The sequence below is a fragment of the Mus caroli genome, unplaced genomic scaffold (assembly GCF_978045245.1).
Source record: "Mus caroli unplaced genomic scaffold, Mus_caroli_1 scaffold_5, whole genome shotgun sequence".
Taxonomy (NCBI): domain Eukaryota; kingdom Metazoa; phylum Chordata; class Mammalia; order Rodentia; family Muridae; genus Mus; species Mus caroli.
Genome location: NW_028227260.1, coordinates 67219317 through 67243823, shown reverse-complemented (window position 1 = coordinate 67243823; position 24507 = coordinate 67219317). Strand labels below are relative to the sequence as shown.

Sequence of the window (24507 nt, the reverse complement as noted above, 5' to 3'; positions counted from 1 at the left end):
TCTGGAAACCATTAGACATATAAGCCTGTCTCTTGACTCTAATTTTATAGTTTAGCAAACTGAAGCTTATTTTAGTAGTTTGCCAAAACTCTGTGATAATTTTTCATCTTAATATCTTTTTAGTAATTATTTTTAAAGTTAATTTTGAAAATTAAATTCTATTGTTTTTATTTCAAAAAAGAAGATTAAAAAAAATCATAGTGGAATGCTATTTTAACTTTCTTTTATTTTTAAAGATTTATTTATTATATGTAAATACACTGTAGCTGTCTTCAAGACACTCCAGAAGAGGGCGCCAGATTTCATTACGGATGGTTGTGAGCCACCATGTGGTTGCTGGAATTTGAACTCTGGACCTTCGGAAGAGTATTCGGGTGCTCTTACCCATTGAGCCATCTCACCAGCCCCTATTTTAACTTTCTAGATGTTCTGTATAGAGCTTGAGTCAAGTCAAGCACTCATTTGAGTGGCTACCTTAGTTCAGCTAAATGGTGCTTTTATTTGTGAGTTCATTATAATAAACACTTTTTTTTAATTACGTATTTTCCTCAATTACATTTCCAATGCTATCCCAAAAGTCCCCCATACTTCCCCCCCACTTCCCTACCCACCCATTCCCATTTTTACACTTTTTATTCATTGCTTTTTGATCTCGTGAGAAATTGCATAGACTTGGAGATAATTAGAGCAATTTCTCGTGTGTTCTTTCAGAGATATTCACTGTTTATTTGAACTTAGAATGTATTTGTAATTAGTTTTAGACAGCTAACCTTGAATGTGTTGCCTATGGGGTTTGGACTTAATTCTTTCTAAGGCACAAGCCTTTCTCTTGTGTGCCCAGTTATCACAGGATAGTACATTCTTTTCCTTTAGTAATCAGGGTTTTGTTTTTTTGTTTTTTTGTTTTTTGTTTTTGAGGCAGGGTTTCTCTGTGTAGCCCTTGCTGTCCTGGAACTCACTGTGTAGACCAGGCTGGCCTCAAAACTCAGAGATCCACCTGATTCTGCCTCCCAAGTGCTGGGATTAAAGGGGTGCGCCACCACACCCAGCTTCACTGTTTTGTTTTTCCTTTATCTCTTGACCTTGTAAACTTCAGCTTGACTCTCTTGTATAGTTGTAATCTTGGTTAAGTTAACTCTGTTAATTTATTTTGAGGGGATCTTTCAAATAGGTCTCTGTTAGTCAGGTTGGCCTCCAACTCACCAAGTAGCTGAGGGTGACCTTGAACAATGTAATTCTCCTGGCCCTGCTTCCCCAGCGCTGAGATTATCGAGGGAGCCATCATACCCAGTTTATGTGGTACTGTAGATAGAACCCAGGACTTTGTTGCACAGTAGATAAGAACTTTTCCACCTGAGCTAGATCCCTAGGGCCCTGGCTCAGGTTTTTCATTGCCTGTCTGTGTGGTAGAGCAGTTAACTTTGCTGACAATATAAGACAGGATTATATTGAGAAGGGAAAATTAAAGTGAGAGACAAAGCCGTACTACTTTGTAAATATATGCTATGTATAGTTTATGTTATTAAATATCTGACCTATTAATGAAACAGTGTACAGAGATGCTTCTTTATTTCACTGTTCTTCACAATAATAATGAAAGTGGGGTTCCGTGAACTCTGGATCTCACCGAAATGCACCACAGTGGTTGTGTTTAAAGTTTTCATATCTGTAATCCTGACTAGATGAAAGGTCCTATCAGGTGCCTGTTGTGAGTCTGGTGCTGCCTGGGTGTTGAGTCTGTTTCCTACAGTGTGTTCTTTGTAAGAGCTTTACGCATTGATGATACTCTGCTATTGGCTGGAATCGGTGGTGCTGTTTACGGTTTGAAAATGCAAGAAACTCAGCTGATTTTGGTTTTGTAGACGTGAAAAATTAAAGCGTCAGGCTCACTTTCCTGGTTTTCAGCAGCGCTTCTCTTGTAAGTGTATAGATGAACCAGTGTAAAAGCTAGTTTGTGACGTGATTATAGAAGTTAGAGCCGTTTCATATTCTTTTTCATATTTGGAGCTGCCTTCTGTAATGCTTTATGGCTTAATACATTTGCTGAAACTTTAGCTTGTCATATTTTAAGGTGCTGTTTCTTCTGGTGTTCTTAGAATCGCCCGAACTTGGCAATTCCTTTACAAATTATGCATACAGTTCTTGGTGTGATAGCTGTGAGCCTGAATTGCTGTTGCTAAGCTGTTGAAGCTGTTTTTGCTTTGATGATAGACACACTGTGCTGAGAGCCGCTGACATCCCACTGTGTAGTACTGGCCTGTTGGTCTTGTTGTTGCCAGAGTCCTAGCTAGCTGATGGTGAGGAAGGAAACCTTTGGTTTCTACTTCTCTCCACTCTGCTTTTTGTTAAGGTTGTTTGGCTAGGGTCACGTTTGAATATTCCAGTGCTGATTGTATACGAAGCTTGGTGAGGGATTGGAGAATGTTGTTCTGGAGGGGTTATCATGTGAGACAGACCTGACCCATGAAGGAGAAAAAAGATGAAAGCTCCTTGGGTGATTATTGTTGGAGAGTATTAATCAGAAGAATCCCTTGAGAGGCTGCTAAGAACCTAAGCATTCTGTAGGATGGTAAACAGTAAGTAGACTCACCAGGCTCAAGTGCTGAGTCAAGTAAGGAGGAGTGAGTGTAGTAGAGCAGAGTCGATTGGAAGATCTCAAACAGAATAGAGGCTGTGGAGTTGTTTTTTGTTTTTGTTTTTTTGAGACAGGGTTTCTCTGTGTAGCCCTGGCTGTCCTGGAACTCACTTTGTAGACCAGGCTGTCCTCAAACTCAGAAATCCGCCTGCCTCTGCCTCCCAAGTGCTGGGGTTAAAGTCGTGCGCCACCACTGCCCTGCACGGCTGTGGAGTTTGAATTTAATTTGAGAGGCAACAGTTGAGAAGTAGGTTCTTACTGGCCTGGTTTTCCTCTATGTGTACATATGTAGAGGAATGTTAAGGGGGTCCAAGAGGTGGAACATTAAGAGGAAAATTGGGAAGCAGTTATATTAGGGAGGGATAATTTCTGGTTCTTTCTTTACCTTTACACATACTGGGTTTTTCCTTGTTTTTGATACCCTGTTCCTTTTTTTTTTTGAGACTGGGTTTCTCTGTATAGCCGTGGCTGTCCTGGAACTCAACTCTGATACCCTGTTCCTTTGTTAAGTCTCTACTCAGCTATGAAGGCCCAGCTTAAATCTCTCCTTTGAATGTGTTTAATTTATTTTCCTTGGTATTAGGTATATTATTAAATCAAGGTTTTCATGAAAGTTACTAAGGATGGGCAGAACAAGCCAGGTTTAGGAAAGTGACTCTCTTAGTAGTATTTTGATTTGACAGGTAAAGCTGAATCTGATGCAAGGTTGAATTCTTTTTGAGAATTGTAGCTTTCTTATATTTATTATATGTATGTATGCGCATGAATGAATGTCTAGATTTGGTTTTCATGGTTATGTTTATTTTGGTTTTTAAAATACTGTTATGTGTATGTGTGTTATATCTGTGGACATGACTGTAGTGTTCTTGGAGGCTGGAAGGAGGTGTCAGATAACCTGGACCTGGAATAGGCAATTTATAGCTGCCTTATATGGCTGCAAAGAATTGAACTCAGTCCCCTGGAAGAGCAGCATGTGCTAGTAACCATTGAGCCATCCTGCCAGTCCTGTTTTGCTGTTTTTGAGACTGATTCTCACTTAATGTAAGCTAGCCTTGAACTGATTATATAACTGAGAATGACCTTGAATTTGTGATTATCCTGCTCCCATGTGCTGGGATTGTTGACAAGTGCCACCATGCCAGCTGAAAGATAGTTATTTTGTTTGTATTTGTAATACCAGGGATCAAACTCAGGGCCTTGTATACCAGGCACGTGTTCTGCCCTGGGGCTCTACTCTCAGCCACTCTACCCTTCTACTTAATAGGACATGTTTTGCCTTTTCTTAAAGTGGACTTATTATTTTACTGTAACCTTGAAGGTATTTATATTCTCATCTTTTTACAGCTCTGAAGAACAAACATGGGGCCTTTGGCATGCTAGTTAATTTTTCTACCAATTGACCTACATTGCTAGCCCATAAAATAATCTGTTTTTGTTGTAGTATGCTGTGATGAATGTAGATGAGATAACTAAATATAGATAATCATCCATCTAAGAGTTTGTAGAAACTAACTGGTAAAATTAAGTAACAGTGGGTAAAATATATAGATGAGGCTGGAGAGATGGGTCAGTGGTTAAGAGCACTGATAGCTCTCCTAGAGGTCCTGAGTTCAATTCCCAGCAACCACATGATGGCTCACAACCATCTGTAAAGGGATCTGATGCTCTCTTCTGGTGTGTCTGAAGGCAGCTACAGTGCACTCACATACATAAAAAAAAAAATAAATCTTAAAAAATACAGCCACTAGACAGTTGTTATGATGATTCTGAAATTTATGGCTCAGAGCAGCCATAGAAATTGGTGAAAGTCAAAGATGCTTATTACCCGCAAAAGTAGAAGGAACTTGTATAAACACATTGGATTGGATATTTAAACATAGCCTGACAAAGAGAGGGTTACCTTTAAGGTTCAATGGAGGAAGCCTACACAAAGTAGATAGTAAGATTATAAAATTCATTATTTCTCAGAATACAAATAGGATTCCAAAGTGCTTAAAGTAATCCCAGAAGATGATTAGACTGTAATAAGATTAAAGGTACCTGTGAATTAATTGTTCGCTTATTTTTTTATTCATTCATTCATTCATTCATTCATTCATTCTTCACTCATCTATTTAGAGTGTGATTCTGTAGTGCAGGCTAGCTTGGAACTCAATATGGTAACTCTTAGTGAGGGTAGGGGCTTGAACTCACGACGATATTCCTGCCTCGGTTTCACAAGTGCTGGGATTACAGGTGCATGCTGCTGTACCTGGCCCACATTGATGCTTTGTGGATTAATGTCAGCCTATGCTTAAGGTTGTGAGAAGATAGGCCTACTCTTCACAGCATCAGTCACTGCCCGAGGGACAGCACTAATTAAGGTGGATTATGCAATTGTCCCAGTTTAGCCAACCATTACCTTATTGGCGGACTTCTTGGTTCATCCAGCGATTGACAATGCACAGTACAGAAACAGCTTTATCAGTAAAGCTCACCCATTCTGTAACCCATTATATACAGTTGCTAGAAAAATAACATACATGATAATTCTTTGGACTATTTGATAAAATTTCACTTTGTAGGATTTAGTTGAAGGTTCTTTCACCCACATGACAGTTCGGGATGATAAACGTGCTTCATGTTGCCATCTTCTCTGCTTGTTATTGACTGAAAAAGTCCACTGACAAAAGCAGACTTTGCAAGTAAAAATTTCAGCTTACTGTCTGTTGAGCATGGCATACTGATGAACAGACTGGTGAGTCAGAGGACTAGCAACACAATTGTGCTGCTAATAAAAAGCAAAGTCAACCGCTTTTCATTATTCACCCACTCAGCTCTGATGGCACTTAATATTAATGAGGAATCTAGTGGCAGGTGGCAGGATTGAGGCTGTGGTTGGATGGTAATCCTTCTGCCTAGGCATGAAATGAAGTCAAGGTTTCTAAATAAGCCTGAGAGCCAAAGGGTTGGTTTGTTGACAGGTAATCACTTGCTAAGTGGAGCACTCTTCCCCGGCCCACCCCCCCCTCCCCGTTGGAAAATCTCTGGTCCTTGATATGGGAGTGATTCATCATAACCTTGAATAAAACAGTTGAATAAATATTCAATCATTTTTTTTCCAAAGGGTGACGTTTGGAGAGGAGAGAGGCTCTAGAAAGGTCTCGTAGTCTTGTGTTTGAAACTGATGAGGCCAAATGCATTTGAAAGGATGCTAGACAATAGTGTCATATGCAGATCTCTCAGCCAGGACTGGAACCGAAGCTGATAGCAAAACACATTTATATCTGTGCAGCTAAAGGTAGTATTCAGGACTGGAGAGATGGCTCAGTGGTTAAGAGCACTGACTGTTCTTCCAGAGGTCCTGAGTTCAATTCCCAGCAACCACATGGTGGCTCACAACCATCTGTAATTGGAACTGATGCCCTCCTCTGGTGTGTCTGAGGAGAACCACAATGTATTCACATACATAAAATAAATAAATCTTTAAAAAATGACAGTATTCATACTAAGAAGAGAAATCAATTCTGTAAATAATGTATTTTAAGTTCAGGTTAGGATTTTACTATCAAATTAGTTTTGGATTTTCTGGGAAATAGATGATTAGCTGTGGGACTATGCTTGTTTGTCAAGTGCTGCTTTTAATTGACATTAAAACGACAGAGCTAGATGCATAGATGTAATTGTTGGGGTTTTTGGATGAGGAAACAGCATAATTAATGATACTGTCTCTGGGTTTCTAGGATTTGTACTGTGTTCGCAGTGACCTGGGGAACCTGCTCAAAGCCCTGGGTCGCTTGGAAGAAGCCAAGGTAGGTGTTTGTTAGAACACATTTAAGCATTAGTTATGAAAACCTGTACCTTTTGCCAAGTCTTCAACTCTTCATTGAGCTATCTTCACAAAATAGTCCTATGAAACTGAGAAAAACTGTTGGCATGACTTGCCTCAGACTAGAGCAGGACTGGGCTTTTGGCATAATCTGTTCTAAATCTGGGGGTAAAGCAAGACTGTGAGCATTGTGGAGCCTTTCTACTGAGTTAGATCATCTTTAATAACATTGGGCTCCATCATGATCTTATGTGGGAATCAATAACATTCCTTCAAATCTGAGGCTTGCCTGCTAGTGACAAGCAGAGTGCCTGTGATTTGGCTCAAGACGCCTATATGATGCAGGTGCCATTGAAAACGCTGCTCTTCTAAGTCCTTTGTGGCTTGTAAGTGGAGAAGAATTTCATCCAAATGTTACCCTGTAATACTGGCATTTAAAATTCTTATTTAACCTTCCTCCCTTCATCTTCCTCACCCTTTTACAGTGGAAGAAAGGCTGTTAAAACATTGCAAATTAATAATTGGAACATCCTGCCCCTCTTGTCCCCACTTCCTCCTCAAATTCTTTTCCCCCTTTCCCCCAGTCCTAGTTGTCTATCTTTTTTTTTCTTCCTCACTTTCTTTTCTTTTATCCTCCCCCACCCCACCTCCTTTAAAAAAAAAAAACAAGTCAGAAGGACAAAGCTGGTTTGTTTGGGAAATGGACTGATCGAAAGAAAACTTGCCAAAGTGGAAAGGTGGCTTTTAGCATTCTGTGTTTCCAAATAATGAATTTGAACACCAGGTTGGGTTAATTAAAGTTTTTGGTATAATTTACAATTAAATTTATAAATGCAGTTGTCTTGTTACAAGCCACCTTACGCAACCGCGCTGCAGGGGTGAGGAGTGGGGAGAAACCAGAATGCTTCTGAAACTCCCACCTGTTGCTCTGAGCCCCACGCGCATGCTAATGCGTGGAGTGTATGCGCAGCGTAGCTGTCTGTTTGACTGCTCATCCAGGGAGGGAGAAGCTTTTCAGCGCCGCCTAATGTTTAAAAAGGCACTAGTTTTAAGTGCATAACTCCATCAATTCTGCCAACACTGTGGATTAACCTTCTGTAGGTTTCCAGCTGATAAACTATGTTAATTTCAATCTTAGCTGATAAAGCGATTGGTAATTTCCTGAACAAATATTTGCTATGCTCCTATCAATTGTCACCCCACCAAGCGGACAGCTAACATGAATTGCACTTCACTGCAGCTTTAGACATCGGTTTAGGCTGAGACGTTGCGCCTGCCTTAGGTTGCTGACTTCTTTATTTCAGAGCTCTGGAGACACCTAGTTTGAAAAATGTCATTCTGTTTTTTTTTTTGTTGTTTTTTGTTTTTTGTTTTTTGTTTTTTTTGTGAGAACTTAGTAAACCAGAAAATACTCTTGAGTGAAACGCAATGTGTTTCTTTTGTAATCAGTGCATTTGAAAATTCAAGCCAGCATATATTCCTAGTAGATGGAATCAAAATTAAGTTGTCTTTATAGAAAGTGAAGAGCCTTTCTTCCAGCAAAACTCCCTGCTGTATGCAATAGCCCTGATTAACCCTCTCCCTTCTGCATGTTTCCCATGTTACAGACTTGAGACTGTCCTCATTCCCATATGTAATAGACATCCAAAGAATTTCAATTGCTTTGTTGAACTTTTACTAATGATCTTGTTTTTATTTTCTCTCTTGTTTTTGGTTTTTCACCATTGATATTGTATTTAGAAGGTTTCAGGTGGGTGAAACCTCCTATTCCATGCGTAAGGTGCCTCGCTGAAGGGAGCTCGAGGCCTGGATCTAGGGCAGACACACAACCTCCTCCTCCTCTTCCAGCAAGGAACGCACCGAAAAGTCACATGATGAGAAATATGGTAACGGGTTTGTAACTGCCACAGCAAAACAATTTGCCTCCATGCCTGAATCTTCTGTCTTGTGGCTTCAGAAACAGCTTAAAATAATTTTATTTACAAGCAAGTTATGTAAAAGAATGTTTTATACTATAGCCACAATTCTGTCAAAAATAAGTAAAAGTTAATTAAGATATTAAAATTATTAGATAATTTACTAGTAAAAGCTTCTAACTCTTCTTGTTGTTCATTTTTTTTCCTTTTTCTTCTTTGTTTGGATTGCAGCATTCTGCTCTTCTGATGATGCGCTGTGACCCTGCAGTAGCGCAAAGGCTGCGCAGCGTTAATGCGCATTGCGTGCGAATGAGCCCCTGTGAACGGTTGACTAGATGAGTAATCTGATTGACTGGCTCTCACAGTCCTATTCTGTAGCCTTTTTGGATAAAATTGGGTTTTAACGTACCTTGAGTCCAACTAATCTCATTAAGCAAATATTCTCTATGGGCCTGTCTAGTAGATTAATGGAATCTGGTTGGCCGTTTGCTGCGTCTAGGGGTGTTCTATGTAGCGCAGCAGTTCGCAGCGATTGCGCAGTGCGATGCTGTTAGGTGGCGCCAGCGATGTTTGCGCTTGCATTACAGGGACCTCAACCTAGGTGCAATCCTGTCATGTGAGGTTTTATTTTCTTGTTCCTCAGAAGAGAGAGAGGTGTTGTGAGTCTGAAACTTAAAGCCTAAGTGATAACGACAGACTTGACAGACACATTTTTGTATGGCTCAGTAGCTTGCTTTTGGTCATAAGAATGTGAGCAGCAGGCCGTCAGCTTTTTGGTTTTCTAACAGAATGCATGGTGAGAGATGAAAGCTCATCCTGCCTCCACCTCCTTAGGTGCCTGTCCCCCACACCCAGTTGAAGAAACCTGTTTTCCATTTTTCTGTTTTACTTGATTGTGAAATTTGGGTATTTTTTTTCTTTGTTTGTTTGTTTTTGTTGTTTGCTTTGGTTTTGGTTTTCCTGTGATGCCTTACTTAACACTTTTCAAAAATACATTTTGGGAAATGTGGGCTGGGGAAGCTTAGACTTCATGGTGTCCTCTTGATCATCAATCTCTAGGGCCCATATAGGTGTTCAGATAAGAGGAGTCTGGCATTAGTGTTTAGCAGCACCCAACCTCCCAGATGAGTCCCGGGATAAGGATTGCTCTTTGGTTGGCAGAACTGAACATGGTGGTTTGCACTTGGGTTCTGGTGGCGCAGGCGCAGGAGCAGCCAGCTGTGGCAGCGCATTAGTTTTGGCGCAAGCGAGCCTATGCTGCAGGGTCACTTTTGGCTGGTCAGAGAAGAAATAATGATATCATCTTCTTCCCCCTCCCCAATCTTTTTTTTTTTTCCCTTTACAAATTTTCCCCTTTCCCCTTATCTCCTTCCCCTCTCGTCTTCTTTCATTAAACCCTCCTAAGGCATGTTATTTGAAAGCAATTGAGACGCAACCAAACTTTGCAGTAGCCTGGAGTAATCTCGGCTGTGTTTTCAATGCACAAGGGGAGATTTGGCTGGCTATTCATCACTTTGAAAAGGTTAGTCATTAATAATTGGTATGTTATGAAATGTTTATAGGTACAGAACATTCTTCCTAGAATACAACAATAGGCATAAGAATGACATGAGGGAAAGGAGGAGGCTTTCGAAGATCCTGATAATAAGGCTGATTCCAAGGTTGGAATAGGAAATAATACAGCATTGTCTGCAATCACTTGTCAGACCAGAAAGCAAGGAAGTACCTACCTATTTACTTATTCATATACGTACTTGTCTTGCTTTTCTTTTCTTTTTTCTTTAAAAAAAAAAATGTACCATATACCCGAGGATGGCTTTGAGTTCAACATTTTATTTATTTATTTATTTATTTATTTATTTTTGGTTTTTTTGAGACAGGGTTTCTCTTTATAGCTCTGGCTGTCCTGGAGCTCACTTTGTAGACCAGGCTGGCCTCGAACTCAGAAATCCGCCTGCCTCTGCCTCCCGAGTGCTGGGAATAAAGGTGTGCGCCACCACACCCGGCTGAGTTCAACATTTTAAAGTTTATTTTTTACTTTTTATGTGTATAAGTGTTTCTGTCACCATGTGGGTGCTGGGAAGTGATTTAATGCCTTCAGTGCTGGTATTAGAGGTAGGTGCCACCACATCTGGCAGTGTTGGTCTTCTTTTTTTGGTTTTTCAAGACAGGGTTTCTCTTTGTAGACCACGCTGGCCTCAAACTTAGAAATTTGCCTGCCTTTGCCTCTCAAGTGCTAGGATTAAAAGCATGTGCCACCACTGCCCAGTGTTTTGGTCCATTTTTTTTTTAAGATTTATTTATTTATTTTACGTATGTAAGTATACTATATGTAGCTGTACAAATGGTTGTGAGCCTTCATGTAGTAGTTGGGAGTTGAATTTTTTAGAACCTCTGCTTGCTCCTGTTGGCTCCGGTCGGCCCTGCTCACTCAGTCCCTGCTCCAGCCCAAAGATTGATTTATTATTATATATAAGTACACTGTTGCTGACTTCAGATGCACCAGAAGAGGGCATCAGATCCCATTACAGGTGGTTGTGAGCCACCATGTGGTTGCTGGGATTTGAATTCAGGACATTTGGAAGAACAGCCAGTGCTCTTACCCGCTGCGCCATCTTGCCAGCTCGTTTTGGTCCATTTTGAAAATTTAAAATCTATTTACTCTCTTACTTTGAGTTTAGGCCCTCACATATTATTATTAGTCCCTTCTCAGATGTATGGCTTGCAGTATTTTTAGCCATCATCAATTGTCTCTTCACTCTGATAATTTTCTTTGCTGTGCATAGTTTTATGATTGCATTTGTCTCTTTTGGCTTTTTTGTTGCTTGTGCTTTATTCATAATGCAAGCAGAACAAATATTGTGTGTGGTTACACTCAAGTGTGGAGTCTAAATAAGTATCGGGCTGGGGAAGGTAGAGTAGTAGGATTCTTGGAATGCAGTAGCTAGCCAGCTAGGTAGAGATCCCGGCTCAGTGAGAGATTTTGGCTCAAAGACAGTGTGAAAAACGGTTGAGGAAAGCGGCCCCAATCTCAGCATCCACATACATGTATAGGTGTACATATGCATAAATGTGTACATCTACTACATCAAACAACGTGTGCAACACACCCTTCACATCCAGCAGTTTCACAGAAACAGTAGAAAGGTAGGTAACAGGTTCTAATGGGGATAGGGTTGAAGTAGGGACATGAAAATATTGCTTAAAGGCTATAAATTTGCAGTTGACTGGAATTAGTGAGCTATTTATTACACTGGATGGTGACCACATTTGTATGTATGATATATTTCAAAATTGCTACACATGGCTGTTTGAGCCCAGGAGTTCAAAGTGAACCTGGACAACATAAAAATTGTCTCACTTGACAAAATATACTGTGAAGAAAAAAAGCAAAGCAAAATAAAAATTCATATATGCTGGCACAGGCTAATAATTCTAGTATTTGGGAACTTACAGCAGGAGAAATTAGAGTTCACAGCTGGCCTGAGCTATACAGAAGGATTCTATGACAAATAACATGAGAACAGTGAAATCTCTGAGGAGCACTAGTGAGGTGACTCAGTAACAGTGGTTGCTCTGTGAGCTTGACGACCTGAATTCAGTTCCCAGAACCCACTGTAGAAAGAGAAAGCTACAGTGTCTTCAGACTTCCACATGTGCATTTAGCATGGACGTGTTCTGCCATCCATATACACAGCAACAACAATAAAAAAATCTTAAATTTAAAAAGGGCTGGAGAGATGGCTCAGTGGGTAAGAGCACCCGACTGCTCTTCCGAAGGTCCAGAGTTCAAATCCCAGCAACCACATGGTGGCTCACAACCATCTGTAATGAGATCTGACTCCCTCTTCTGGGGTGTCTGAAGACAGCTACAGTGTACTTACATATAAAATATAAATAAATAAATAAATAAAAAATTAAAAAAACCTTTCACATATATTTATTTGATACAGGCATGTATCCTAAACTGGCCTGGAACTGGCCTTTTGCCTCTACCTCCTCAGTGCTAGGCATTTATAGGCACGCACTACTAAGTCCAGGAAGAATAGAGTTTTTAGGCGGGGAGTGGTGACACACACATGTCCTTAGTTCCAGCAAAGGCAGGTGTATCTCTGAGTTCCAAGCTGACCAAGGCTATGTAGTGAGATCCTATCTCAAAACAAAAAACCCCAAAACAATAGATTTTTAAGTGTTCATACTTTTTTTAAAAAGGGAAGTTCGTGAGGGTAAGGTGATGAATATATGTATGGCCTTGATTTATTTGTTATTTGGTATTTACTTGTTTTAATTTATGAGAGGCTAGATAGATGGCTCAGGAGTTTAAGAACTTTGGTTTTCTAGGGATCCAGGTTCAATTCCTAACATCTACATGGTAGCTTACAACCATTTGTAACTCCACTTTTAGGGGATCTTTGAAACAGGCTGTCTTGGAGCTTACCATGTAGACTAGGCTGGCCTAGAACTCAGAGCTATATTCCTTCATTTGTGGTTTTGATTGATCTTTTGATAGCATATACATAAATCAAACTATACTGTGTCCCGTAGATAACATACTTTTTTTTTTTTTTGGTCAGGTAAAGCTTGTTTTTGTATGTAATAGAAGGAATCAAACCTAAGGCTTTGTACATCCTGGACAAGCATTCTACCATTGAGCTACACTCTGAAAAACTCTTTATAAATAATATTCTATGTAATAAATGCAGGAACGGGCCGGGCGTGGTGGCGCACGCCTTTATTCCCAGCACTCGGGAGGCAGAGGCAGGCGGATTTCTGAGTTCGAGGCCAGCCTGGTCTACAGAGTGAGTTCCAGGACAGCCAGGGCTACACAGAGAAACCCTGTCTCGAAAAAAAAAAAAAGTGAAGGAACAATAGACTATTACCATTAATAGGTTTAGGCATTTAACAGTGGCAAAGAAAGATAGCATTGGATGCTGTTCCTTGTGAATAGGACTAAATAATTTCATTGGTGAAGTTGACCCTCAAAGAAATGAGGGCTGAGTAGCTCAGTGGTAGAATGCTTGCCTAACATGGGGATTACGAATCTCAACCCCCCCCCCCCACACACACACACACACATACACACACACAGAGAGAGAGAGAGACAGAGACAGACACACACACAGAGACAGACAGCTAGCTTGGGGAGGTATTGAGGGAGACACAGATAGGTATTGTGCTTCTAGTTTTAATAGTTTATGAGAGGCTAGATAGATGGATCAGGGGTCTTAAGGGATCAGGGGTCTTAAGAACATTGGCTAATTTTTCCAGAGGACCCAGGTTTGATTCCTAGCCTGCATATGGAAGTTTACAACCATTTATGACTCCAGTCTCAGGGATCTGAAGCCCTCTTCTGTTCTCTAAGGGTAACAGGCACGCAAGTGCACAGATACACAGGTAGACAAAACAAGTGAGACAAGGTCCTAGTTGTCCCAGAAATCACTATATAAACCAGATAGGTATCTATGTAGAAGATAGCTAGCTGCCTCTGTCTTCTGAGTTCTTGGAACTAAAGTCATATGGCACCGCACAGGGATAATCTCCCCATTTAAAACTCACTGGTGTGAAACTTGATGTGTAGACCAGGCTGGCCTGGAATTCACAGAATTCTACCCATCTCTGCTTCTGCCTTCCCCTCCCAAATGCTGGGATTAAAGGCATATCCCACCATGCCCTGCTCATTTTTAAAGTATGATAATGGTAGTATGGTTATGTTGGAGTAAAAAACCAGTCTTGTCGCCTCCCTAGGATTCATAATTTTAAAGGGGATGAGATGTTTGAGATTTGCTTCAGAATTATCTGGAGAAGGGGTAGGTTAGAATATATACTAAATAAAAGCCAATGTGATTTATGAATTATTAAAGATAGTAATTCAAGACATGTGTTTATTGTCTTCCCAGGTTTTATGTGTTTTTGAAACTTTCCATAGCAATGTATTTAAAAGGAGCAGGTGTGGTTCATGCCTATAATCTCAGCCCTTGGGAGGTTGAGGCAGGAGGATTGATTGCCGTGAGTCCTGGCCCACACTGTCTTATATAGCGAATTCCAAGATAGCCTGGGCTGACTTTACCTCAAAACAAAAAGTTCAAATGGTTTTCAGGGTAGATATCTATGACTGTAGATAATCTAAGATAAATTTGTCACATCTTTATCTAATAGAGACTTGTTTGTTATCTATGTAAAAGAAGTGTTTCTAGGAATCTTTAAAATATTTGAAAACCTTTCAGTGTTTTAGTTAAATTTGCATTTACTATTCTAGAGGATTATCTTTCTAGGGCCTTGGCTATGTTAGCCCAGCATTCTACCATTGAGCTACTACTCCCCAGCACCAGAACATCAGTTGCTTATTTTGTAAAAGTGTCTCAGAGAGCCCCAGGCTGCGTACAGACTTACTGTGTAACCGATGGTGACCTGAACTACTGCATGCTCCTACTTATACCTCCCAGCTGCTTGAATTACAGGTTTTTGCCATACTTGGCTTAATGTTCCAACTCCAATTACATATCTTACTGAGGACTTGCTGAGTGGAGTAGAGGAACATACATACTTAAGAGCTCACTGCTTGTTTCTATCTTTTAGAAGAGTTAAATTAACTGAAGACAATAGGGCCAAGCATTAGAAATACTTATATGGTAGCGCAAGCCTTTAATAGTAGCACTTGGGAGGCAGAGGCAGGTCTGAACTCAGGACCTCTGCAAAAGCAGTCAGTGTTTTGTTTTTGTTTGTTTTTTGTTGTTTTGGTTTTTTGTTGGTTTGTTTTTGTTTTTGTTTTTTTTGAGACAGGGTTTCTCTGTATATCCCTGGCTGTCCTGGAACTCACTTTGTAGACCAGGCTGGCCTCGAACTCAGAAATCCACCTGCCTCTGCCTCCCAAGTGCTGGGATTAAAGGCCTGAGCCACCACCGCCCAGCCAGTTAGTGCTCTTAACTGCTGAGCCATCTCTCCAGCCCCACAAACTGAGTTTTATTCTAGAAACAAAATGTAATTGGATATTTAAAATTACTTCAGAATAAAAGCTGAATGAGAAGTTAATGTGATAAAATCCTATCTTTTTCTAACTGACTGTCTTGTAATTTTAGGCTGTCACCCTTGACCCAAATTTTCTGGATGCTTATATAAATTTAGGAAATGTCTTGAAAGAGGCACGCATTTTTGACAGGTAAGAATGTTATGTTTGATCAATTTCCTTGTCTTTCTAGTTTGGACTAAAATGTGGCACTAGCTTCCAGAAGGACATTTATCTAGAGCGTGCTCTCCCTCCTGCTTCGTTACACTTTATTTCACAGATGTAGTTTGATGACTTTTGTTGTTGGTGTTCCTGAATGCTTTTATCCTTACACTCAATTCAGTTGAAATTTCCTTTATTATAAAACTGTTAGATATGATTACCTTTTGGACTGAATTGTTTTCTTGATCTGATTAAGAAAGCTAAGTAAAACTTGACTTTTGACTTTGTTATTTAAAATCAGCTTTTCTAATTTGTGTGTGTGTGTGGGGGGGGGGTGTTGTATGTACAGGTGTGTGCAGGTGAATGGCACAAGGGAGTCCTGAAGAGAGCATTGGTGTCTGTCCCCATTGTATCATTCTGTACTTTATTCCTTTGAGGCATTCTTTCCTTGAACCCAGGATTTACATTTTTGGCTAGGTTGCCAGTCAGTATGCCTTAGTGAGCCCCTGTTACAGTCCCTCCATCCAGTGCTGAGGCTACATGCTTTTCCATGGCCATACCTACTTGTTAGCTGGGTTCAGGGATCTAAACTCGGGTTCTCATAAATACACCAAAAATTCTTACCAACTGATCATCCCTCCAGCCCCTTCATTTATTTTACTTTACGTGTATGGGTGTTTCGCCTGTGTATGTGTCTGTTGACCATGTTGGGAAGCCAGAAGAGAAGGCCTCAGATACTTGAGAACTGGAGTTATACATGGCTGTGAGCTGCCATGTGGGTTCTAGGATTCCAACCAGGGTCCTCTGGGAGAGCAGCCAGTGCTTCTGCCCACTGAGTCAGCTCTCCCCAGCTCTCCCCAGCTCTCCAGCCTTTGGTAACTTTTTTGTTGTTAAAGGAAAGCCGAGCAGGAACACACAAATGTTTTTCTCTGAAAATATGTTTTATAGTCTGGCACTTGTGAGGCTGAAGCAGGAGGATTGCTGTGAGTTCAAGGCCAGGCCCTTGATAGAGTAAGAACCTATCTCAAACATCCTGGGCTTGGCTGTAGTTGCTCACACCTGTAATACTACCACTTGAGAGGCCAAGGGAGGAGGCTTGCTCAGAGGTGGAGGCCAGCTAAAGCTGAAGAGTAAAATCTTATCTTAAAAAAAAAAAAAATAAAATAAAACCCCACATACCCCAAAATAAAAACGCAGGGTCAACAATTTTTACTCAGTGGTAGAGCCCTTGTTTAGCATGCATGAGGCCCTAAGTTCAGTTCTTAGCACCACAAAAAATACATTTTATTAAAAATGAGATTTTGATATATAATAAAACATATCAAGTTAATTGTCATTAGTTAAAATTAATTGGCATTTCATTTAATAAACTATTAAAGTTAGTTGGGTGAGATGGATGAGTAAAAGTGTAAGCCAGTGACCTGAGTTTGATCCCTGGAACCCACAATGGAACCAACTTCACGAAGCTGCCTTGTACTTGTGCACTGTGGTCCATGGCAACCTGTACACATATCAGAAACACTAATAATAATATGTTTAATTAGTTGCACTTTGTGTATATGTGTTTGTTTTTGTTCCCTCACAGAGCTGTGGCAGCTTATCTTCGTGCCTTAAGTTTGAGCCCAAATCATGCGGTGGTGCACGGCAACCTGGCTTGTGTGTACTACGAGCAAGGCCTAATAGACCTGGCCATTGATACCTACAGGCGAGCTATCGAACTGCAACCCCATTTCCCCGATGCTTACTGCAACCTAGCAAATGCTCTCAAAGAGAAGGGCAGTGTAAGGATTTTGTCTTATTTTTATTTCCTTGTTATGTGGTAGAAAAGAAGAGTCTTCATTGTACATATTAAGTGTTGAGATGGTTCTATTGATTTCCTTTGGAGTGTTGGTTGCTGGGAAGGAGGATACTGGAAAGTGTCTGTTTTCTGGTGTGTTCCCAACCGTTAGACTCAATGATGCACCTACTTGAATTACTAGAATAGCAGTGGTCTCTTTGATTCTTCTGTGTAGTTTCTGAATGGTTTGTTTTACTTTCCAGGTTGCTGAAGCAGAAGATTGTTATAACACAGCTCTTCGTCTGTGTCCTACTCATGCAGACTCTTTGAATAACCTTGCCAACATCAAACGGGAACAGGGCAACATTGAAGAGGCAGTTCGCCTGTATCGCAAAGCATTAGAAGTATGTTCAGTGCTGTGGCTGGAGGGTCTAGCCTAGCCTGTGGGACAATAGAGGAAAGCAGTTGTTTGCCTGCCATTCACCTCTGGGTTGATTTTATTTATTTATTTATTTATTTATTTATTTATTTTTGGTTTTTTGAGACAGGGTTTCTCTGTGTAGCCCTGGCTGTCCTGGAACTCACTCTGTAGACCAGGCTGGCCTCGAACTCAGAAATCCGCCTGCCTCTGCCTCCCTAGTGCTGGGATTAAAGGCGTGTGCCACCAATGCCCGGCTTTATTTTTATTTTTAGTTTTAGTTTTGGATTTTGAGGCAGGGTTTTTCTGTGTAGCCCTGGCTGTCCTCAAACTCAACTGTGTAGGTCAGACTGGCCTCAAACCCAGAGAGTCCTAAGTGTTGGGATTAATAAAGGTGTGCACAACCACTGCTCAGCTGCCATTCACCTCTTTAAGAGGATCATTCATTATTGATGTAAGGTCCTGTGGACATGTAAGACACCCCTATATTGAGTTTATTATGCATAGGTGAGATCTGCACAAAGATATTGACTAGTAAGCTAAGTAAAGCTATTACAGGGAAGAACTCAGGCCTGTGTCTAGTGGTTAGTAGGTGTGGAAGTTTATAAAAGTGGCATTACTCAGCATGAGTAACAGGAAGAGAGGCATACCTCACGTTTGAAATGAAGATTGTTATAAATGGAGAAGCCGTGGAATTTGAGCTACTAGACCTAGAAAAGGTGGAGAGAAGTTGGGATACTTGGGGACGTAGTCAGGGCTGTGGGGGTAAAGGAAAATTCTTTCTGCTATTTAATGTCCGCTGTGATCGGAACTTTGTAGGTCTTCCCAGAGTTTGCTGCTGCGCATTCCAATCTAGCAAGTGTACTGCAACAGCAGGGCAAGCTGCAGGAAGCACTGATGCACTATAAGGAAGCCATACGGTAAGAAACTCAGAGCTGCTTTCTTTCTATTTTCAATTTTGAGATTATAATTATATTGTTTTCTCTTTCCTGCCTCTCCAAAACCCTCCCATAAACCATACCTCCCTGCTCTCAAATCCATGGCCACTTTTTTCATGAATTGTTGTAACGCACATATATGTATATGTATTTATATGCATATATATTTCTAAATGTAACTTGTACAACCTGCATAATGTTACTTGTGTGTATGTTTTCAGGGTTGATCATTTGGTGTCGGATAACCAATTGGTGTGCTTTCCCCTACAGAAGACTGTCTTTCACTCTCTTAGTATCACTTAGATTGCCTGTATATCTTTGCATAGGACTGAAGCCTTAACAGGTCCTCCCACCCACCCAAATCCAGTTCAGCATCTTTTTGTTCTTTCTCTTTTTGACAGGATTTCTCTTAAGTAGCCCTGGCTGTCCTGGAACTTACTCTGTAAGACCGGGTTGACCTGGAACTCAGATCCACCTGCCTCTGCCTCCTCTGCCTTCTCAAAATTCAGGGATTAAAGTTGTGTGCCACCACTACCTGGCATCTATTTTTGTTAAGGCTTGGCATAGTGGTATATACTTTAATCCCAGCACTCAGGAGCTTATGTAGGTTGATCTCTGTGAATTTAAGGCCAGCCTAATCTACGTAGCAAGAGCTAGGCCAACTAGGGCTACATGGTAAGACCCCGTGTAAAACAAAAATTTGGGCCTGGAGAGATGACTCAGGGATTAAAAATACTGTCTGCTCTTTGAGAGTATCTAGGTTCAATTCCTGGTACCCATGTGGTAGCTCACAACCATCTGTAAATCTAATACCTAGGAAATCCTGCCTTTCAAGGGCACCAGGCATATCATGTTACACAGCCATACATGTGGGCAAAACATCCATACACATAAAATAATAAAAATAATTTTAAAAAATCAACTATTTTAAACTTTTTTTTTTTAAAGATTTATTTATTTATTATATGTAAGTACACTGTAGCTGTCTTCAGACACTCCAGAAGAGGGTACCAGATCTCGTCACAGATGGTTGTGAGCCACCATGTGGTTGCTGGGATTTGAACTCTGGACCTTTGGAAGAACAGTCGGGTGCTCTTACCCACTGAGCCATCTCACCAGCCCTATTTTAAACTTTTTAAGAGACAGGGTTTCACTATGTAGCTCTGGCTGTTCTGGAACTTACTATGTAGATCAGGCTGGCCTTGAGCTTACTGAAATTTACCTACCTCTGCCCTCCATGTCCTGGGTTTAAAGGCGTGTACTGCCATACTCGCTTCCTTATTTTAAACCTAAAAATTAAAAATTATTCATCTGTATATGGGTATATGCAGTGCATGTAGGTCCCTACTGAGGCCAGAAGAGGGAGGGAAGGTGTTAGACCTCCTGGGGTTGGAGTAAGGCAGTTGTGAACTGCCCCATGTGGATGCTGGGAACCAAACCCAGGTCCTCTGGAAGAGCAGCCAGTGCTCCTAACTGCCGAACCACCTCCCTCAGCCCCTTGCTTTTTTTTATTCATTTAGTTAGTTTTCTTTTTTTTTCCTTGACACAGGGCTTTTCCCCAACTGTCCTGGATCTCCATGTGGATCAGGCTAGCCTAGAAGTCATGTACTGGGGTTAAAGGGATGTTCTGTTTTAATTTTTTTTTTGTTTTTTTCCAGACAGGGTTTCTCTGTATAGTCCTGGCTGTCCTGGAACTCACTCTGTAGACCAGGCTGGCCTCGAACTCAGAAATCCGCCTTCCTCTGCCTCCTGAGTGCTGGGAATAAAGGCATGCACCACCTCGCCCGGCCTGTTTTAATTTTTAAAATAATTCTATTTCATTTATTTTGTGGGTGTGAGGAAATGTGGGCATATACTGTAGTGCCCATGTGGAGGTCAGAGGACAACTTATTGGAGTTGTTTCAGCTTTTCATATAGTTTCTGTGGTTGAACTCATGTTATCAAGCTTGATTGTAGCTTCCGTTACCTGCTGAGCCATCTCACTAACCTTTTCAAATTACTCCTTTGTTTCTTTTTAAAGACAGGGTTCCTGTCTCTATCCCTGGTTTTCCTGAACTTGCACAGTAGAACAGGCTGGCCTCGAACTCACAGAGATCTGCCTGCCTCTGCTTTCCAAGTACAGGGAACACACCCAGCTTATTATTGCCATATTTTAAAAGATTAATTTACTTTTAATTATGTGTGTATTATATGTGTATAAAATGTGCTTAAATTCCCTAAGTGGGTGCTTTATCCCCCTAGAGCTGGACGTTGATGTTGGGAACAGAATTCAGGCTCTGGAAGAGCAATGAGAGTTCCTAATTGCTGAGCCCCAGTTATCATCGTTTATTGTTACTATTTAATAATTTATTACCTAATAATTAAAGGTTTGACATTTGGCAGGTGTTAAAATGACTCTCCTTCCCTCTTTGGTGCTGGGGATTCAAACTAGGCCTCATGCTTGGTAGGCGAGTATTGTAGCACTAAACCACGTGCCAAAGCCCCCAAGTGCTTTACAACAAGATTTTGCATGAGGTAATCAAAACCTTTGTCTTCTCCTTCAGAATTAGTCCTACATTTGCTGATGCTTATTCCAATATGGGAAACACTCTAAAGGAGATGCAGGATGTTCAGGGCGCTTTGCAGTGTTATACTCGTGCCATCCAGATTAATCCTGCCTTTGCTGATGCACACAGCAATCTGGCCTCCATTCACAAGGTACTGTTGTTTATTCAAATACGGGGTACCTTAGCACTGACCTATCATTGTAAGAAACTCCTTACAAGTTCGTTTTCTTTCCAGGATTCAGGGAATATCCCAGAAGCAATAGCTTCTTACCGCACAGCTCTGAAACTTAAACCTGACTTTCCTGATGCTTATTGTAACTTGGCTCATTGCCTGCAGGTAAATAATAAATGGTTCATTATTTTTCTTTCTGCATGTTATCATTTTAATTGTGTGTCATAATAATCTAGGCCTGTTTAGAGACAAGACAGTGTTTTTATCTTATTTTTATTTTTGGGGGGCAACTGGCAATCATAGGGCAGCTATTAGGAGTCATTTCTTTTCTTTTAGCACCTGGGTCCTAGGCATTGGACTCGAGTTGTCAGGTACGCAAGGAAAGCACCTTTTCTTAGCGAGCCAGCCCCAAGACCATGCTTGTAGGAGGTTGCCTAATACTACTCTAGGAGCTCAAATACTTGTAAAATAAATCTTTGGGTAGGTTTTGGCTGATAATTTCTTTTTGCTTCCTCTAGATTGTCTGTGATTGGACAGACTATGATGAGCGGATGAAGAAATTGGTTAGTATTGTAGCTGAGCAGCTAGAGAAGAATAGACTACCTTCTGTACATCCTCACCATAGCATGCTGTACCCTCTTTCCCATGGCTTCAGGAAGGCTATTGCAGAGAGGCATGGCAATCTCTGCTTGGATAAGGTGACTCCTGCTTTCATCTTTTTGTTATAAACTAAAGTGCAGATAGAGAAAAACATTGTATAAATTGAATGTATGGCTTTACCAACTAGAAATGAAACTGTCTTACCTACCCTTGAAGCTACTCTTCACTGTGGCCTGTGGCCTGACTTCAGCTCACTTCTTCATTTCTAATGGTAGTGTTTTCCTTTAAGATGGAAATTTAGGCTAGGCATGGTGGCGCAAACCTATCCCAGTACTTCTGCAATCTCAAAACTTAGAGGCAGAGGATGGTGAATTGAGGCCAGCCTAGGCTACATAGCAAGCTCCTACCTCCAAACCACAACCAAGCAGAAACTTCCCAGCTAAGAAGCCAAGCGTGGTGGCACACGCTTTAATCCCAGCACTCGGGAGGCGGAGGCAGGAGGATTTCTGAGTTCGAGGCCAGCCTGGTCTACAGAGTGAGTTCCAGGACAGCCAGGGCTATACAGAGAAACCCTGTCTCCAAAAAAAAAAAAATAAAGCAAGCTAAAGGCAAGGACAACAAAAGCCCCACATGGTGCTTAAATAGAGCATGTAGTATTATACACTCAACTTTGAGAATTAGAACACGACTTTAGAAGTTTAGAGTTTAGAATCTGCTCCAGGAAGGAAACAGTGGTAGATTTAAATTTGTCTCTGTCTCTTTCCCCCCTCTCTCCCTCCCCCCCTTCCCTCCCTCCTCTTTCCCTCTTTCTCCCTCCCTCCTTCCTCCCTCCCTCCTCCTCCCCCCCCCCAAAAAAAAGGCTTCTCCACAGAATTTCCTAAAATACTGTAAGGGTTATTCCACCCCATTCACATTTCTTTCTTCCTAGAAGTGTGAGATCTGTTCAGGCTGTTTCATAGGTCTCAGTACAGGTTATGTATGAAGCATGCATACTGTGCAGCTGTCACGTAACTGCTGACCTAAACTGCTAAGGTGACATCAAACTGGCCACATGAATTAAATGAAGTTTGCTATCCAAAGTTTATTTCATAGGTGTGGGTTTATATGATTGTTTTAATGTTTGTTTAATTTCTGAGTGCTCTGCTGCATATAAAATACATCTATAGGGCAGAAGAGGGCATCGGATCCCATTACAGATGGTTGTGAGCCACCATGTGGTTGCTGGGAATTGAACTCAGGACCTCTGGAAGAACAATCAGTGCTCTTAACCACTGAGACATCTCCCCAGCTCTCCAGTTTTAGATTTGTCATCATTTGTTTTAGCTTTTTTTGGGATAGGTTTCATGTATCCCAGGTTAGCTTTAAACTCTGAGGATCACCTCGAACCTCAGATCCTTTATATTTCTACCTCACAATTACAGGGTCTCGGGGGTGCACCAACATGCTCATTTAGTTTTTGTTGTTGTTGTTGTTTTGTCTCACTACATGACACTGGATGGCTGGTAACCCAGTGTGCAGGCTCAACGATCCATATGCCTCAGCCTCCTGAGGGTTGGGATACGGATGGGCACCATATGCCTGCTTTTCATGTTGTTCTGGCATCAGAACCATCAGAACCACTTTATATGTGCTAGGCAAAGCACACTACCAGCTGAGCTTCATCACCAGTCCCAGTTCTCACAGTTTTTTAGATAAAAATTTACACATGACTTGATTTTCCTAATGACCATTTATTCTGCTGCTAGATTAATGTCCTTCATAAACCACCATATGAACATCCAAAAGACTTGAAGCTCAGTGATGGCCGATTGCGTGTAGGCTATGTGAGTTCTGACTTCGGGAATCACCCTACTTCACACCTTATGCAGTCTATTCCAGGCATGCATAATCCTGATAAGTTTGAGGTAAGAATGGAGTTTTTGGTGGCTTTACTCCGTCATCTTCAGCATTAACTTCACTACCTTTTGAGAAGGTTGGAGCAAAGGTTATTGAGCACACTGTCCCCTCCCTGCCTTTCAGGTATTCTGCTATGCCTTGAGCCCGGATGATGGTACAAACTTTCGAGTGAAGGTGATGGCGGAAGCCAATCATTTCATTGATCTTTCTCAGGTAAAACTCTGATCATTCTTATCCTTTCATTTTTTTTTTCTAAAATATTTTTAGTTTTTTATATATATATATACACACACACACACACACACACGTGTGTGTGTGTGTGTGTATGCTTGTGTATGTGCATATATGATGTATGAGGGCAAGTAGCCAAGGAGGCCAGGGTGTCAGATCTCCCAAACATGGACTTACAAGGCGTTACATAGGTGCTGGGAGCAAATACAGACCCTCCACAAGTATAGCAAGTTCCTTTCACTTTGCTTTAACTTTAATTTTAAAATTTTGAGCAAATTAAAAACAACTATGGATACAAACTGGGATTTTTTGGGGGGGATTATTGGGAATTGAATCGACGGCCTCATGTATAAGATAGTTTGCAGTTTTGATGATGGGTATTAAACAGGAGGAACTACTGTCTAT

At 41.0% G+C, this 24507-nt stretch overlaps 1 protein-coding gene across 3 annotated transcripts in view; it reads left to right on the top strand.

The window, feature by feature from the left end:
- The window catches only part of Ogt (O-linked N-acetylglucosamine (GlcNAc) transferase), a 43093-nt gene that overhangs the window by 5757 nt on the left and 12829 nt on the right, over positions 1-24507 (top strand). For all 3 annotated transcript variants that reach the window (XM_085838087.1, XM_021152634.3, XM_085838086.1), the window contains 11 exons: positions 6358-6426; positions 9765-9881; positions 15436-15515; positions 17110-17305; positions 17565-17705; positions 18539-18639; positions 21201-21354; positions 21439-21540; positions 21894-22073; positions 23721-23879; positions 23995-24084. In XM_085838087.1, the coding sequence (XP_085694213.1) occupies positions 6358-6426; positions 9765-9881; positions 15436-15515; positions 17110-17305; positions 17565-17705; positions 18539-18639; positions 21201-21354; positions 21439-21540; positions 21894-22073; positions 23721-23879; positions 23995-24084 (1389 nt within the window). The remainder of the gene's footprint in view (positions 1-6357; positions 6427-9764; positions 9882-15435; positions 15516-17109; positions 17306-17564; positions 17706-18538; positions 18640-21200; positions 21355-21438; positions 21541-21893; positions 22074-23720; positions 23880-23994; positions 24085-24507) is intronic.